Raw genomic sequence first — 12,025 nt, forward strand, 5'->3', positions numbered from 1 at the left:
TGGTATTTAATTTTTTTTAGGGGTTTTTTACATTTTTACCTCCGCTTTTTTTGATTTTTTAGTAGGGAAAAAAAAAAGTGTTTGCTAATCGGGGGCTTATACACTTTTTTTTAATTACAAAAATTTTATTAACACGGCTAAAGGGAAAACAAATTGAACAACCTGAATACTTTTTGAATACACTGTCCACATCTAAAAATTCGTGGAAAAAGCTGTACAAAACTTAGTTTGGTTTTGTATGAAAATTTCTAAATTTTATGCACTATTGGGGGTTTAAAAAGAAAACAAGGGACCATTGGGAAACAACTTTTACACAATGGGGGCGGAGAATACAAATTTTCGCAAACAAAAAGAATGCGGGAAATCAATTTTAACAATTTTGGGGGAGTATGGGAAAAAAAACTTTTAAAAAAACCGCAACCTTTGGGGGCACAAATTTTACACAATCAAGTGAGCGTCTGCGTACACACTCTAGCGGACATTGCGAACCACAACTTACACACTCAAGTGGGAGTTGTTGAACACAACAATTTAGCAGAATTGTAGAACACAATTTTACACAATCATTCGGGAACCGAGGAACACAACTTAAAATAATCAAGTAGACTTATGGGAAAAAACTTAACATTATCAAGCAGGCTCTGTGGAACAGAAAGTAACACACTCGAACGTTTTTTTTTCAATTACTGAGGATCGTTCAGCACGACATTATTGTTGTGTGTGCGTGTTTATGGTGTGTTTACTTCCTTCTATTTGATCTTTTTCTAGATGGGTGGTTCCAATATTTATAACTTAATATTGTTGAATCTCCCTGTGGATATGTTTCCTGCTTTTTTCGAAGAAGAAGAGGGAGTATATTGTTTTGCTAATGTCGGTCGGTCTGTCTGTCTTGTCGGTGGTTCTGTCTGCCGGGCTGCGCTGCGGTCTGCCTTGGAAACCACAGGGTTTCCGCAATTATTTTAAAAAAACAAAATCTTTCCCATTTTTTACAAGTGATGGTCATAAAGTAATTTTCCCTTTTATTTTTTGGCAAAATAAAGGGAAAGGGCCCCTGGGGCCATAATGTCAATGGGTTTCCCCGATTTTCTTAAAAAGTATTTATCAACAGTTTACTATTTAAGATATTGATTTATTTAACTAGTGGAAGACCCCGATTTGGGGGACTAGTCAAAAGGCAAGGTCACAGGGGCTTAAAAATTTAAATTTTTCCGCCATTATCTGGTTACAAATTCAAAAGTTTCATATTTTTATAATTGGTCAAACTATAGATAGGGGCCAGTTTTAAAGGCTAAGGTTTCGGGGGGCCTTAAAATTTTCCATTACTTGATTACTATTTATCACAAAGTCTTCATTATTGTTTTTTCCCCATAATTGAACACTTCTATGTACCCAAGTTTCTATAAAAAAATTACCAAAAATGTGAGTCAAAGGCCTAGAAAAGGGGGGGGGGGATCTGTGTCGTTCGACATTTCTTGTTTAATTTGTCTATTGGCGTCTTATCTGTGATATCCATGATTCATAACCCCAGTTCCCTATTTAGAATTCCATTTTGTTAACTTTCGCCCCTTGCGTTCTATTTTAGGACACACGCATTCTTTTACTTGGGTACCATACACTGCTTTTCATGAAATGGCTCGAAAGTATATTATTGTAAGGTCCTTGATAATCGTCGTATGAAAACATCTTCGTACGCTTCTAAATTCAAAATTTTACCATTTTCATATTGAAATGTTGATTTCTGCTTAAACCGGTGCTAGAGGACGTGGACGGTAACCATGAACAGGCTCAATCAAACCGAGCTCGCAACATTTTCAATTTCGTCGTTTTGGGCGTTCTTTAGGGATTCTGGTTTTCATTATTTTACACAATTAAGCGGGTATTGTGGGGCACAATCAAGTGAGTTTTTCGAAACAAAACTTTAGTCAATCAAGCGAGATTTTTGAAAAACAACGTTACACAATTAAAAGGGCTTGTCGTTCCTGCAACTTTACATGATCGTTACACATCATCAGAATAGCTCACTTATTAAATTTATTCCATTAAATCGTGTCAATATTGCTTAATTCATCATTTGTCGCAGAATATTTGTAACATATTACACATTAATTGATTTCCTTCTTATAGCTTCAACTTAATTAGTTTAGTATAGTCTTGTGCCATGTATTTATATACATGTAGTTGTTATAGAAACCAACCATTTGTATAGAAGTGAACTTAGGTTAAACTGTTCTTCTTTTTCAGGTGGCAACTTGGGATACTTATTGTGGTTGTAGTTTTGTCACTCATGGCGCATTATTGTTTATTTACACATCTGTATCGCAATCTCCGTGTAAGTGAATCTGAGTCAAATCATTTTAATAGAACTGATTATAATCAAAACTATGATATTGACAGTAATGTTGATAAGGCGATTAAAAGTAAATTAGATCAAACTGACATTGTAAAAAGGGTACAAAAAACATTGTCTGTTGAACTAAGTAAAATTGATATTAGTGCGGATGTAAAACTAAAAATACAAAACGAATTGTCTGATGTTGATATTGACAAGAAAGTGAAAGATTCACTTGAACCTGAAGTTTTAAAGATAGTTGAAGAAACTAAATCAACCAAAGTTGAAATTGAAGAGTTGTTACAATCAACTCAAGATAAACTAGATCAGGAACGTAAGGAACTTTATGAACAATTAAAGAACTATCAGGATAGAATAGACAATGCTGTAAAAGACGCTTCAAATATTAAGACATTAATTCCTAACGCAGAGGAAATGAATCAACTTCAGGAACAAGTTAAGGAATTGTCTAGAAATTATTCTGAAATAATGACTAAAGAAACAGATGATTCAAAGATTTGGAAATTACAGGAGTCTGTAGAAGAGGGAGAAATAAAGCTAGCAGTAATAAATGAAACGTTCTGGGAACTTCAGAAAAATATGACAAAGGCTCTGGATGAATATGCGAAACATAAAGACAGAATTAAGGAAATTAAAGAAGAGCTTGATGTCATACAACCGAATACGTTTAATAAAGGTATGTGTTTTATTAATGATACCTCTTGTTTAATGTCGAAGACAGTGAATAATTTCCCTGATTATGAGTGATAGAATAACACAAGTATTTCAATTGTCAAATGGCGTTGCCATAGATATATTAGGCAGTTGTTTTTTTTCTGCCTTACAGATATGTACATTTCCATTTTTGTTTCCTTGACAAGAAAATATATTTTCATTAATGTTGCAGGAAAATGTCACTTTTCATTAATTATTAATTTATAGGAAAATAGATATTCCCATTACTTTGTTCTTCGCGTGAAAATACAGTTTGCTTTATTTTATACCACTTAGTAAATTTCATATGGCTAGTTTCCAGCTTTGTTAAACGAGGATGACCGCAGGTGCCCCTTTTGCATTTTATCAGGCTCGAGCGTGCTCTTTAGTAAAATAACCAATCTTTCATAATAAGTAAGCTAGATAGAGAAAATATTGTCTCACTGTTTCAGGAAGTTTCACGATGGCATTTATGATTTTAACTGTTATGGTGTGTGTGCTAGCTGTAGCCGTATTTAATATATATCAACGTGGAAGCAGTACGGAACCTGTACATACTAACGGACCAGTATCAGCTAAACAAAACAGGATAGATATGGTTTGTAGTTATTTTTTCCGTCAGATAATTTTGGAAATTTTAGGTTTTATAAACGTATTGTATAAAGAAAATAAAGGGTTTTAAAGGATGTAACTGGATCTAATTTTGTCCGTCATTTTCAAAGAGATTTGTCGCTAAGTAATGGATGTAGTACGAATTTTTGTCAAAAGTGTCAAACGTAAGAAGATAGTTTGCTAGGTAAACAACAAATTGTCTAAGGCGAACTGTCTTTATTTTTCACGTCTGTAAGAAGACACTTGAAGGCAATACGAGTAACTGTATCTGCCTTATACAATAATATAAAACGGATAAATTCATTAAGTCATTTAATAATAGATTGATTTAATTGATAATAATGTACGTTCTTGTTGAAAATATAAAACTATATATAGAAAATATTTATATGGTCTAAAAGCTTTTGGCAGTGCACGGTGTGGCAGATTGTATTTGCACGAATTTTCGTGCACCTTTTTCAATCGGACAGAATTCACTTTCATTTATAAACAATCATGTTAAATTGGCTACCTTTAAAAGAGAGTCAGATTTACTAAAAATCAATTATGTCGATTAACATTGAAACAAACACTAAGCATGTAACGCTTAAATAAACACACTCAGTATAAACATATGAAAAACATAATGAACATAGGTTCCCCAAGAAAAAAAATACAATTTGTTAACAAGAAAAAGGGAATAAAGATGTAGTAATGAAAGGATATTTTGTTTAATTTGATAGGGCAGCAATGATGTACTACGACGGATACCACAAAGTCCAAACCTTCAGCCGGGTGTATGTATCATTAGCTATGACGATGCACGTACAGGATTTCACAGGGAATTACTCGATTCCGCGAATATCCCAAAATGTGATGTAAAATCTCATGTGATTAGAAGACATGAACAGATTCTAGCATTACCGAAGTGTAAGGTCTATCTCATGTGTACAGAATTTTCTGAAAGGTAATGAAATAATTAGATATTATAAAGAGTGAATGTCGAGATCTAGTTATATTTACAGGAAACGGTATCAATTTGATAAAGCAAAAATAGCCAGATTCGTTGAACGTATACTTCCTGTTGATTTTTTTGGTGCAAATGGTAACCAACATTGTCCAGTAGCTAAATGTGTTCAGTATATTAGATTGTTACTGTATTTTTTTTTCTAAAAAGCTAAAGTATATATTATTTGATTATACTTTAGATAATGTCTGCACCAGATCTTATTTGTATAATTGATTTGAAACAGTTCTGTTGTTGTTTTGTGATATTTATGCCCCCGCCATGTAATGGCCGGGGCATATAGTGTTACCCTGTTCCGTCCTTCCGTCCTTCCGTCATTCCGTCCTTCTGTCATTCCGTCCTTCCGTCATTCCGTCATTCCGTCATTCTGTCATTCCGTCATCATCAGTTTCCGTTCATTATCTAAGTAACGGTTGCACACATTCAACTCAAATTTGACATATGGATATGTCATGAGAAAATACAGGTCAAGTTCGAATTTGGTCATGGTTCGATGATTTTTGGCAGAGTTATGCCCCTTTTACTTTAAAATAATATGAAATTTTCAGTTTCCGTTCATTATCTCCCCAACGATACAACACATTCAACTCAAACTTGACATATGGATATGTCATGAGAAAATACAGGTCAAGTTCGAATTTGGTCATGGTTCGATGATTTTTGGCAGAGTTATGCCCTTTTACTTTGAAAATAATATGAAATTTTCAGTTTCCGTTCATTATCTCCCCAAAGGTACAACACATTCAACTCAAATTTGACATATGGATATGTCTTGAGAAAATACAGGTCAAGTTCGAATGTGGTCATGGTTCGATGATTTTTGGCAGAGTTATGCCCCTTTCACTTTGAAAATAATATGAAATTTTCAGTTTCCATTCATTATCTCCCCAACGGTTACAACATATTCAACTGAAACTTGATATATGGATAAATCAAAGGAATGCGCAGGTCAAGTTCAAATTTGGTCGTGGTTCAATGATTTTTGCAGAGTTTATGCCCCTTTCACTTTGAAATAATATGAAATTTTCAGTTTCTATTTATTATCTCCCCAACAGTACAACACATTCAACTCAAATTAAACATATGGATACGTTTTTGGAATGCCCAGGCCAAGTTCGAATATGGTCATGGTTCAATGATTTTTGGCAGAGTAATGCCCCCTTTACTTTGAAAATAATATGAAATTTACAGTTTCTGTTCATTATCTACCCAATAGTGTTACATATTCAACTCAAATTTGACATATGGATATGTCAAAGGAATGGGTCGGTCAAGTTGGAATTTGGTCATGGTTCGATGATTTTTTTGGCAGAGTTATGTCCCTTTCACTTTGAAAATAATATAGATACATCTTAGGAATAAGCAGTTTAAGTTTGAAATTTGGTCGTGGTTCAATGATTTTGGACAAACTTATCTTTCTTCAATGTTTGGAAAAATTTTGAACTTTCAGTTTCAGCACTCATACTTTTGTGGAAAGTTTGAATTTGGTCGTGGTTCAATGATTTTGGACAAACTTATCTTTCTTGAATGTTGGAAAAATTTTTGAACTTTCAGTTTCAGCACTCATACTTTTGTGGAAATGTATGTAGCCATTATTTTGGCTACAAATATGAATATGCTATTTTCAAAAAGGTTAAGACTAAATAATTTCAGTGCTTTGAACATTGTATGAAAATGGTTTGTGTTAACATTGAAAAGTTTTAAGGGCTTTGAACTGCAAATGAAAAAAATAATTTGTGCAAACAAATTTGGAACTAAATATTATAACATCTGAAATTTTGGCTGCATGCGGGGGCATCCGTGGCATGATGACACATTTCTAGTTTAATGAATGTTTTCTTATGTTGTAGACATGTGATTATTGAAGAGCCTGGTTTAGGTTTGGGAGATCTACATAGAACTACGTATTATGCTGTTAAGAGACTGGGAGGTATAGATATCTTCGTTGTTAATTAATTAGTTTTATTGTTGAATTGGAAGTATTTGAGCTCAATGTCATTACAAGTTTGAAACACTCATTAGTAACTACATTCCTCATTTTAAAGAAAGGTTCCTTAATTCCTAGAGAAGTATTTCAAAGTATTCCTAAATTTTCATATTTTACATCATCCCTTTATTTCATAACAATCCTTCTATACATTACTACATATTATCTTTATTCCAGAAATAGTAATTCATAATCTAAAAGGCAGTTGAAATTAAAAGTAAATCTGAACCAAAAATATTGACAAAACGCATGTTATGTCATTTTATTCAATAAAATTTCCATCACACGTTTTGCATAAATATGATTAAATTTTCGTTATTTAATTTATTTCGAATAAAACGGTTTAGGCATAAATATGATCAAATTGCTATTATTCACTTTATTCCAGGTTGTCTCATTATATTGTACACTAAAGATCCGGGATCAAGACAATTGAGAAATCAAGCAAAACAGGCACTTTACAACACAGATATTTACTGTGTGAAAAAGCAACAGGAACTTTCTGATCTTGAACAAAGCAATGGATTCTATAGTACTTATGATCAACTGAGTGAGCATCAAAAAACTGTACTTAGACAGAAAATAGTGGACAATATGACCTAAATAATACAACGAGCACAAGTTTTTATCAATATGGCAAACATTATCATTTTCTGTGATCGTTATACATCTGATAATAATCGCCTTTACAGGGTCATGTTTCTGGTGGCGTGTAAAAATAAATAAGTGTCTACAAAAATTACTCAACTGCGCTAAGAATTATTGTTACAACGGAGATATGAAAAGAATTACAGTAATATAAGGAAAACTATCACATAATATTGCTTTGAATTATTTTTCATAACTATCACTATATATGCAAGCAATATACAGATTCTCTAAATTTGCTTTCATACAATTGTAGTACGAAATCGTATATTTCATTGTTGTAGATTTGTTCTCCATTGAACCAAAATGTACTTTGTGTTTTTAATCATATCGAATTTATAGGACCAATGAGCAAACTATCTGAAGTTAGTGCTTCTATATTTTGTACGGATAGTATCAAAATCTAGTGTATGTTTATATAAGAGCAGTCAGTGATCACATGTGTCACCTGATGTCAGCCAATTAAGCATTTGTATCACGGGATGATTGAAAAGTTTTGAAAAGTTTCTCTTGCGCTAGTAGTTTTTGAGGAGTGGAAAAACTTTCAAAATAAAAGTCATTAAAGAGCCAAAACTCTGACAAAATAATTTAACTGTAAATGCTGATGATGTGCACGACTAGATTTGGTACTGATACTAGTAAAGTTTGTAAAGTTTGGATGAAATTGCAGTGATAGTTTGTAGAAGTACAGACAAGTGACAGACAAACAATGGAAGCTGGTCCCTATATGTCACGCTACGGTGTACATAAAATATTGTACAATATTGATGAATGGAACTTCTTATACATAGTGAGAAATCGTTAGATATAAATTCTGATGGGACCATATTTTCTTCGCAGTATTGATCATTACAATGTTGCTTGTTTAATTTTTATGACTTTGTGATTTGTTTTTATGTTTATCATTATGTTATGTAGTTGAACAATAATTTAGTAGCAATTTTAAAGTTTACAATGTCATATTCATGTATGTGATAGGGGTGATAAAGTGAACTATAAGTTAGGGTAGATTTATGCCTGAATACAGATTGATATATTCATTGACATACTCGGGAAGAATTTACTAGGCTTCAATAAATGTCTGCTACCCAAAGCATAGTATATTTTTTAAAAGAATTGGTGATAACGAAAATGTCGCAGACACCAAATGAGCCTAGAAATAGACAGTAGTGTCCAGACACAGCCCTCTATAAAACATATCAAATCTGAAAAAAAACTAAGGTTAAAAATTCTTATCAATATCGGCAAACCATTATGCATACATCATCATTTTCCGCGACCTGTATACATCTGATAAGCCTCGTGATGAAAGAGGTATGTTTTTGGAGCGACTATAAATATACGTTTATCACATCCTATGAAAGAAGCAATGACCAATGTTAACGTAATGCATCTGTATTAAAATATATTAAACGGAAAATGACGTAAACTTATAGAATTCGATATGAGATATTGGTGAATGTAACAACTTAGGCAAAATGAAATGAATGTTTTATGTAAATAATGTAACAATTATTCGGATGGAGTCATATTTTCTTTCGTAGATTTATTATGTACACTGCTGTTTGTTTGATTGATAAGTGTGTGTGATTTGTTTTGATGTATTTTAATTATTGTTTGAAGCTAAACACACGTGGCAATGTTTACATTTATATATATATATATATATATATGCATATATATATAATATATATATATATATATATATATATATATATATATTATATATAGAGTTTATAGCATGTGTCAAAGTGATGCAGTAACTATATGTTGCTATATGTGTAGAACAGTCAACAATATCTCAATGTTCGATTATATTTTATGCAGTTCTTCCTCTGTACATGCCCGAAAAAATGTCGGCGTATATTGTTACGAGCCTGGTCGTCCATCTCTCTCCGTCCATCCGTCTGCCTGTTTGCAGTTTTCCTATCCGGTCTGTATCTTTTGAACCGATGACGGAAATGAAACTACTTGGCAGAAATGTTAAACATAATGAGACAATATGCAGAGCAGAGCGCAGATTTGACCTTTCTCAGGTCAATGCCAATATAACGCTTAGTCATTTTGTATCAATTCCAAAATTGTGTAACATCTCTGTATCTTTTGAACCAATTGAAATAAATCGTAACCTTTGGCAGAAATATTACTCATAATGAAACAGTGTTCAGAACACATGTTTGGGCTTCCTGTGATCAAAATTTGCCCCGCCCCAGGACTTCTTGATTTATATTAACTTTAAATGGGAAAACATATTTAAGTTTCATTGTGTTACAAGACATCTGAGACTTATTTAGTGAACATTAATGCCCCGAGCTGAGATATTCGGCATGTTATATCATTTTGTAGACGTCATAATAACCAGTAATTAGTCTTTCTTCTTGTGTTTATGCCAATTAAAATTTGGGGGGCCCCATTGCCCCCCGGGTTTTTACCTAATTTTAAGGGTTCCCAATTTACCCAATTTTTTTTATTTTTTTAAGTTAGGACAAAAAAAAAAAACCAATTTTTTATAATTAAAAAAAGTTTTATTCTTTTTGAATCTACCATGCCCAGAGTTTAGATATTTGACACGTAGCATTGCCATGCTGGCCCTTACAAATCTGGTACATTGTATTATCATGCCCCTTGGGTCAATCCAGGCGTCACTTAGTTGATATAATCTTGTATGAGACATTATATAGACATTTCAGTCTATATTTGTACAACTACAACACCAATGCCTAAGATATTAAGCATGCACCATGTGAACGTCTGCAAAATTGATTTTTATAATTGTCCTGTGGTCAAAATTAGCCCGCAATGCGGTCGCAGTCACTTGATTATAGGAAGACATATTTAAGTCTTATTTTGTGAAACTACAAAACCCAGAGCTTAGACATTTGGCGTAGGTTTCTATAGATGTTACATTAATCATGACTCAAAGGTCATAATTGGCCCTGACCTAGGATTCACTTGCTTTAATTAGACCTAAGTATAGGAAAACACACCTTATCTTTTTGTGGATAAATACTATGTATTTTTTTCCTTTATATGTTGCGTATAACATTGCCTAATAAACCTCTTTTAGTTTTTATGCACTTATGGTAAAATATGCCTCCACTAAGGCTGTTTAACATTTTTCAGAAAGTTTCTTGATTGGGTCTCCACCCTAATTGAAAGATTATTTTTGATTAATACTCAAACTTACATTTCGGGGTATATTGCCCAGCCTTTGCGGTGCTCTTGTTAAAAATATCACACTTCTAAAGAACAGTGTATGTATAATATGCCGTTCTCCCAAAATCTGTTATACTTCTTAGATTTGTTTATAAATTATACATTCTTCATGTTTATTCAGTAAACAAATATTGTCAATTTGTATATTATTCTATGTTTACAAGGACACGTTCTTCATGTACATGTAAATACATTGTAAATAAGTTTCATGTAGTTCTAATATGTTTTGTAGAAGTTTGACTAAATTCTTATCACATATGTGGCTTTCTTTTTAGTCTATTATTTTATCCATTAGCGCTTGATTTGATGTGTCTTAAATGTTTTGTTGTTGTTGTTGTTTTGAGTTTATTTTCATGTACTCATTATAGACAGTTGACTACGATTTACAATTATTTTTGTCGGAATTTAATGTAATGTCATTAAAATATCCATAAATAACAATAACTGTAAAAAATAAATGTTCTAGTTGTTTTAATTCAACAGAGTTGTCATCTTATGCATGCAAACTTAAATAGATATGTTTTTGTGTCCCCACTATGAGGGCATTAACATGTTCCCTTGTCCGTCTGTCCGTCCATTCTCATGTTGTGTAGCAAGTAGCTCAAAATATATTTGACTTAGAGTCATGAGAATTTACAGGAATTTTGGTCAGCATGTGTAGATGCGCACCTGGTTGTTGCGTGTGGATTTATTCAGTATTTGTAGAGTTATGGCTCTTGACTTAGATTTTTTTACAATTTTCATCTTGTGTCGCGCGTAGTTCAAAAAATGTTTGACTTATAGTCATGAAACTTTACAGGAATGTTGATGAGCATGTGAAGTTGTGGTGTTTTGCTTGTGGATTTATTCTGCTTTGTCAGAGTTATTGCCCTTGACTAAGTTAAAATTTCCAATTTGTGTCTCACATAGCTCATAAAGTATGTGGCCTAGTCATGAAACTTTATAGGAATGTTTGTTATCATGTGTAATTATGCAACGGGGAATGTTCGTCAGCAAGTGTACTTATGCACCTACACCTAGAGTCAGTAGATTGACAAAACATTGGAGTGTGGAGGCACTCGTGTCATAGGGGCACATTTTATTTTGTTTCAAAGATAGACATGGAATTCTTAAAATTATTATGAGTGCGTCACGTGGTAGGAAAATTAAACGATACAAGCAAAGCTATTAGAATAAAATTAGTTTGTTGTTTTTTGACTTAATAAATGAGTTAACTATTAAAGATACTATTCTGCAGTAAGTTACTTGATTCGTTGATATTTACCGACAGTGCCATTATTATTTCTTCTGTTTTAATCAAGCTGTTCATGGATCTTGATAAGAATGAAATATCTTTGTTTTGGCTCCTTGAATTCAGAAATAAGATAATTATGTCATTTAATATACCATTATAATAATACGTACAATATATCTTCACAAAACACAGTTCATATAGGTAGTTTGTCTAGTTCTATTGTTGCCTTGTAAGTCCCTATCATCTATGTTTATTAACTATATTTGACATACTATTGGC

At 32.6% G+C, this 12,025-nt stretch overlaps 1 protein-coding gene across 2 annotated transcripts; it reads left to right on the plus strand.

The window, feature by feature from the left end:
• Positions 1–1,461: 1,461 nt before the first annotated feature.
• LOC132747073 (uncharacterized) lies at positions 1,462–8,960 on the plus strand. 2 transcript variants are annotated; one of them, XM_060736380.1, is made up of 6 exons: positions 1,472–2,329; positions 2,861–3,026; positions 3,496–3,641; positions 4,378–4,601; positions 6,512–6,591; positions 7,037–8,959. In XM_060736380.1, exons 1-6 carry the CDS (start codon positions 2,285–2,287, stop codon positions 7,249–7,251), a joined length of 876 nt encoding a protein of 291 aa, XP_060592363.1. In that variant the 5' UTR covers positions 1,472–2,284; the 3' UTR covers positions 7,252–8,959. The 2 variants fall into 2 exon arrangements, with proteins under 2 accessions (XP_060592362.1, XP_060592363.1); XM_060736379.1 differs by having other exon boundaries at positions 1,462–3,026; positions 7,037–8,960.
• Positions 8,961–12,025: the final 3,065 nt, after the last annotated feature.

Source organism: Ruditapes philippinarum, unplaced genomic scaffold, assembly GCF_026571515.1.
Source record: "Ruditapes philippinarum isolate M1 unplaced genomic scaffold, ASM2657151v2 ctg7802_1_1_1_1, whole genome shotgun sequence".
NCBI lineage: Eukaryota > Metazoa > Mollusca > Bivalvia > Venerida > Veneridae > Ruditapes > Ruditapes philippinarum.

What these genes read in the sequence shown, in the direction of transcription:
- LOC132747073 (XM_060736379.1), top strand. Translation starts at nt 2,285, where the DNA reads ATGGCGCATTATTGTTTATTTACACATCTGTATCGCAATCTCCGTGTA. An exon ending in ACCGAATACGTTTAATAAAG is followed by an intron (nt 3,027 to 3,495) that starts GTATGTGTTTTA and finishes TCACTGTTTCAG; the next exon opens with GAAGTTTCACGATGGCATTT. An exon ending in AACAAAACAGGATAGATATG is followed by an intron (nt 3,642 to 4,377) that starts GTTTGTAGTTAT and finishes TTAATTTGATAG; the next exon opens with GGCAGCAATGATGTACTACG.